The 5,956-nt window shown below is 34.7% G+C and overlaps 1 protein-coding gene across 5 annotated transcripts in view; it reads left to right on the top strand.

The window, feature by feature from the left end:
- Positions 1-5,956, top strand: part of LOC105550231 (phospholipid scramblase 1) — a 39,676-nt gene that overhangs the window by 16,327 nt on the left and 17,393 nt on the right. For all 5 annotated transcript variants that reach the window (XM_011995118.1, XM_011995106.1, XM_011995130.1 and 2 more), the window contains one exon: positions 2,824-2,904. In XM_011995118.1, the coding sequence (XP_011850508.1) occupies positions 2,824-2,904 (81 nt within the window). The remainder of the gene's footprint in view (positions 1-2,823; positions 2,905-5,956) is intronic.

Below are 5,956 nucleotides of genomic sequence, written 5' to 3'. Positions count from 1 at the left end.
CCACCAGGTTCTTCATTAAAAATAAGAAAACCTTTTGGAAAGCTAAGAAATGCTAGATTTATTGGGAAATATGTTCTGTAACATATATTCAAACCAGAACAATATTCTCTTTTCTCTATGTATTTTCTATCTATAAAGATTATTCAGTCATACTAATGAACAGATAATAAGATTTCAGTTCATTGTAATAAACTCCTCAGATATACACTTCGACATATATTTCATCACAGACACATGTTTGTATGTTTAAATAAATACCAGTCCTTATGTTCTGGCTTTTTTTCTCAAGAAAATTCTAAGTAAGATGGATATTTATCAAGCAAGTAATAAAAACTTTGGCTTATTAAGATATTAAGGTTCTGAAGAGGGACACCACTACAGAGGGAAAATTATGTTCAAAATTCCCACTACATAGGGAAAATTAAATTCAAAAATTAAATCCTGTTTTTCTAAAATGCTTTTCTTTATTCTCTCTTTCATCTTTGTTGAGGTAACAAAAAAAATATTTATCTATTGCTACAGTGTCAGCCTTATTAGATATATGAAATAATCTCTAGGACTAGACTCCTCACTTTTCCCATGTGAAGTTTTATGGTTTTCTTTTTACTTACAAAACTCAAAGCTTTTTAAATGTAAATTTATATAGAATTACACTGTTTTATTTGCCACAAGCTTTAAGTTGATTCCACTGAATTTGCAAAAATTTATCTCGTCATGGTCATAGTCAACTTTTAACTTTTTAGTTTTGTATATATAATTGTATGTATATATGAATGCATTTGCCTAAATAGAAATAAAATGTGTATATGTGTGTGAATAAATGTGTATATATGTATATATACATACATGTAGACATAAAAATAAAATATCTTTAAGACAATGCAATAGACTTGTGTTATTTATAAGCCATTTTAAGTTGCATTTCAAAAATGCAAAAATCAAACCATAATTAGCATGCTCTTTGTTCTACTTGAACACCTGCCCATTCACTCATTCTCCTTGTATGAATTCTCCCTGGAATGCCTGAAATCAGAATCATTGCTTTGGTACCAAAAGCCCAGAGATTGTGAGCTCATGATTTCTTGAGTCTGTCTGCTCCTGGATATGTGTATGTGTGTGTGTGTTCTATGTTCTCGTATTCAAACAATGTTGCTTATTAAGAGGTATCACAATGTGACATACCTGTCAAGGGTAGATCTTTACTTCACACTTGGAGAGTATTTTCCTGAAATCTCTTCTCAGTCTGATGCTGTTGTTTCCAACTTAAGTTTGGAGTAGGGGCTGCAGGCAGGGCCTTATTAGCTAGAGAACTAGGGAGTTAGGTCAGTCACTTGATGCTGAGAAATAGAAGAGAATGGATGGGAAAGAATGATGGGGAGTTTCGGAGATTTGTAATGATTCAGAAATCACAGGATATGTTGCAGTGTTTGTCCAGGGAAAAGCCTTCATATGTTTTTTGTTGTTGTTTTGTGTGTGTTTGTTTATTTATTTATTTGAGACGGAGTCTCGCTCTGTCCCCCAGGCTGGAGTGCAGTGGCACCATCTCGGCTCACTGCAAGCTCCGCCTCCCGGGTTTCAGTGATTCTTCTGCCTCAGCCTCCTGAGTTGCTGGGACTACACGCGTATGTCACCATGCCTGGCTAATGTTTGCATTTTTAGTAGAAATGGGGTTTCATTATGTTGGCCGGGCTAGTCTTGAATGAGAAGGAGAGCGGTTTTTTTGCCTGATTTTACACAATCACCATGCACTGCATTCTGCTGAAGTCATGATGAAGCCATTTATGAAGGAGAAAGGCCGGGACAGGGGGTGAGGAGAACAATCCAGTCTTCCTGATAAAACCACATGATAAGCAAGTTGAGTGGTCTTTGAAAGTTCATAATAGAGACACATACAAAAAAAGTGTTACAGTGAAAGTTTGACCTGTATGTTCTTCCATATTGATGCCATGCCTCCATGATTCTAAAAAAAAATTTTGAATTTACAGTTAGTAATTCATAAGGAAACAGATAAGGAGATAAATGTAGTGTCTACTACACCTTAAGCTGTATGAAAGCAGAGCCATTGTAAGCCACAGAGCCTAATTCAATGGTGACACAGGACATGCTCAGTAAATATTTGGAGACTGACTGTGGTAGTAACTGAATGACTAGATGGATATGAATATTAATATTTAGGAGGCTGAACCATTTGTGCATATATTAAGGTTACACAAGCCTTCTTAGCAAATAATAAAGTTTAATATGCTAGTGTATTATAATTAAATGGTATGGCTTTTGTGGGTCAAAAACAGTCATATTTGGGGAATTTCATATGGTTCAACTTTATTGGTGTAGTTCTAGAGTATGGATAAAATATATAAATACTGAAGTATATTCATTATTTTAAATATTTAAAATAATAATTCTTATAGCAGTGACGATAGATATCTTTAAAATCGTCCATAATTCTACCATCCTCACATCCCATTAATTTCATTTATCTCTTTCTTCGTAGTCTGTATGTAATTTTAAAGCTATCTTTATTTTATTGTTAACAAAACATGGAACTGATCATTCATCAGGGATGTTTCAAAAACTGGTGATTCAGCCCCAGTAACTTAGCTGTCTCATTTTATCTAAAGGAAAATTTGTTTGAAACAAATTTGCTAATCGCAAATTAGCTCTGATGATAGGCACAGCTTATGTTAAGTGAAAATTTTACTTCCCCTATTTCAATATAGCATAAGACCACACAAGTGACAATTATCTAAGTACAATACATTGTTTCTTTCTAATATGTATTTTATTTAGTCAGACATCTATTTACCTCTCCTTGAATTGCAGACACACAGATGAATGCTTCTCACCCGGAAACAAACTTGCCAGCTGGGTATCCTCCTCAGTATCCACCGACAGCATTCCAAGGTAAAGTAGTTGATTAAAGAAGAAAAATGAAAGTTAATCAGTCTCTCTCTCTTGAGAGAGAGAGAGAATTGTGCATTTGTTTTTATTTTAGTTGTTCTTTTTTTAAAACTATATTAATGAAATTTTGGCAGCCTAGTTGTTCCTGATTATTTTTATTTGGCTATATATTTTCCATAGAAGTAATTTTTATTTATAGAGGACAGTAAAGGTATAAAGAAAGCTAGTAAAAACAGCATTAGGTTTAAATTTAGCAAATGAAATACAAGACTGCACATCCCAAAACACGAATGTTAAGTAAAATATTTTATTGATCCTCCATCTGTTCTGAAAATTATGATCATTTAATCACATTTAGGAAATTTATTTCTGATAAATTGAGTCATGTAGCTTGGCATGTGTTCAGTGAGAGTCACATCAAAATGGTAAGACTGCTTAAAACTGGAAGTAATAGAAATTCAGTTACCTGGGAATAATTCTCATTTTAATTTTATAATATATATGAAAGCTTCATTTTTGTATATATACTGATTCAGCCCTGTATTTCTAAGAAAAATAATTGAGTCATTTGACTACGTATGTAATTGAGTACATTTTTTCTTTTCAACCAATGCCTGAAAGAATTCAGAGATTTTCATTTAGGCAAATGCAGTTATCCAAACTACTAGAATTTTAAAAATAGCAAACACCATGGCATGTCCAGATTTACAAGCAGGCAGGCTACCCAGATCTTGAAAGAGCATCCTGGGGATTTAGTATCAAAGGGAATGTGGATTGGATAGAAGGATGTAACCATTGTGTGCTCTTCCCTGAGTAAACAAATGTGCTTAGGAGCTGAATGTCATGTTTAATTGCCTAGCAAGAAACCTCCCTGCGGTCCAAGTTTGCAACTAAAAGAATATGAGCTAGATAAGCTCAAAGACTCTCAGGTGGTGGCTCACGGCAACCATGCCTGCACTGAAGTATCATCACCCAGAACCACTTCAAAATAGTAGTGCCAAGGCATTATTCCAGAAAAATTAAATCATAGCTTCTGGTGGTGGGACTCAAGGAATAGTAATCTTTTAACACCCGAAGTCATTCTAATGTGAAGCCAGGGTTGAGAACCTCTGCTCTAAATTCTTACAGGGTTGCTGTTTGGAAAATCATTAGTAAGTCTATAATAGTCATCCAAGGCACTTAAGAAAATTATGTAATCCACCCTATCACTGAATTAAAAGTGGATATAGATAAATAATACAGTTCAGATATAATCAGACTTGAGAGTTTGCTGACACATATATATATCATTCTACAGCTTTATTTTGTGTCTCAAGTCCAGGATTACATATAGCACAAGTCTTAAGATAACAATGATGCTAACAGTAAGGATAATTTAAAATTGAGAGCTTACCATGCTTTAGTCATTGTTTTAAATGTGGAATTAATGTGGATTAACACATTTAATTCTCAGAATACTCTTATGAGGTAAATACGGTTAGTTACCCCCATTGTGTATGTGGGAAAGCTGAGGCATAGGGAGTTTGGATCAGGCTTCAGGTTCTGCCTACTTTTTTAAAATAAAAATTTGTATAGGTAAATGTGCTGGTAAACTAGGTTCTGCCCTCTTTACTGATAGTTATGTGGTAGTCTTAAACAAGTTGCAGTACCTCGAAGCCTCAGTGTTCCTATCTATAAATGAGGGTGATATTTTCAATGTAGGTTGCTTTGTAGAGTAAATGAGAATATATGTAAAACACTGAGCACAATGCTTGCAAATAAGAAATGACAAGTATTTGCTAACATGTTTAAAATATTTTAAATCAAGTAGTCTTTACATAAATGATACTAGTGTTCAAATTTCAGGTAATTCTTTATGCTTAATTCATTCATTTGATGAGTAATCAATCATATTTTCAGAGTCTGGGGGAAATTATGATGATGTTAAAAATGTAAGAAATTAAATCACATCTCTACATGCCCACTGGTCTGCCTATGGTCTGGTTTCTGTGCTGACGCCAGTGATCTTTAAAAATGTAAATCTGCATAGGATTTATACCTGATGTAAATGACGAGTTGATGGGTGCAGCACAGCAACATGGCACAAGTATACCTATGTAACAAACGTGCACGTTATGCACATGTACCCTAGAACTTAAAGTATAATAATAATAAATTTAAAAAAATGTAAATCTGCTCATATTACAGAGAGTGTATAACCCCTATTTTATTAGTGTCCTATTACTTTCAGGATAAAGGCTAACACTAAACCCAGAATGGCCTTTTCCATGCTCTCTCTTTAACCTCCTCTTGAGCCTGGCTTGCTGCTATTCAGCTAGACTGGCTATTTTTCAGATTTTTAAAGGCCTATGTTAGTTACTGTCCCAGGACTTTGCTCTGAAATGTTCTTTCTATGACTCTGGCCTCCTGAACTCCTGTGCATCCTTCAGATCTCAGCATAAAGGTGACCCCTCAGGGCAGCTGTTCCTACTCCTTCCCTTTTTCTCTTCCCATCTCAATAGCGACTTTTGGCATCTCTAGTCATAAAACCGTGGTCTCTTACTTGAAAGCATTTATCTCTTATTCTAATTAATCAATTAATTACTCTGGTATTATAGCTCCCTAGAATAAGTGGGGATTTAAAGTTGTCTCTCTCATTAAACAATGATGGACAGGGATTGCATCTGTGTCTTCCATTGTAAATTCTAATACTTTTCTACTCCTGAAAATTTTGTAAGATATAAATAAGACCATGGAACTCATTCTTCTGCTCAGAATCCTCTAGTACTTGCCAATCATAATTGGAACCAAATCCAGACTCCTTACTAAGGCCTCCTTTGATGAACAGCTTCCTATTGCTTTGCTAACAGCATGTCAGATTCATTACAAAGTCAGAGGTATTCTATTTGCCTTTCTTTCCTCCTGAAGCATTTCTCACTAGGTCTTCATATAAAGCTTTCCTCGTCTTTTAGACCTTGATGGAAATTATATTTACCTAAAGTGACTGCCTCATGCCCTGCCCTCCCTGACATACATTCTCTCCATCACATCCATATGAATTTTTTTCATTCTAAAT

Source organism: Mandrillus leucophaeus, unplaced genomic scaffold (genome assembly GCF_000951045.1).
Source record: "Mandrillus leucophaeus isolate KB7577 unplaced genomic scaffold, Mleu.le_1.0 Scaffold1121, whole genome shotgun sequence".
Classification (NCBI taxonomy): Eukaryota; Metazoa; Chordata; class Mammalia; order Primates; family Cercopithecidae; genus Mandrillus; species Mandrillus leucophaeus.
The sequence above is the reverse complement of the archived record's forward strand: the minus strand, read 5'-3'. Positions and strand labels throughout refer to the sequence as shown.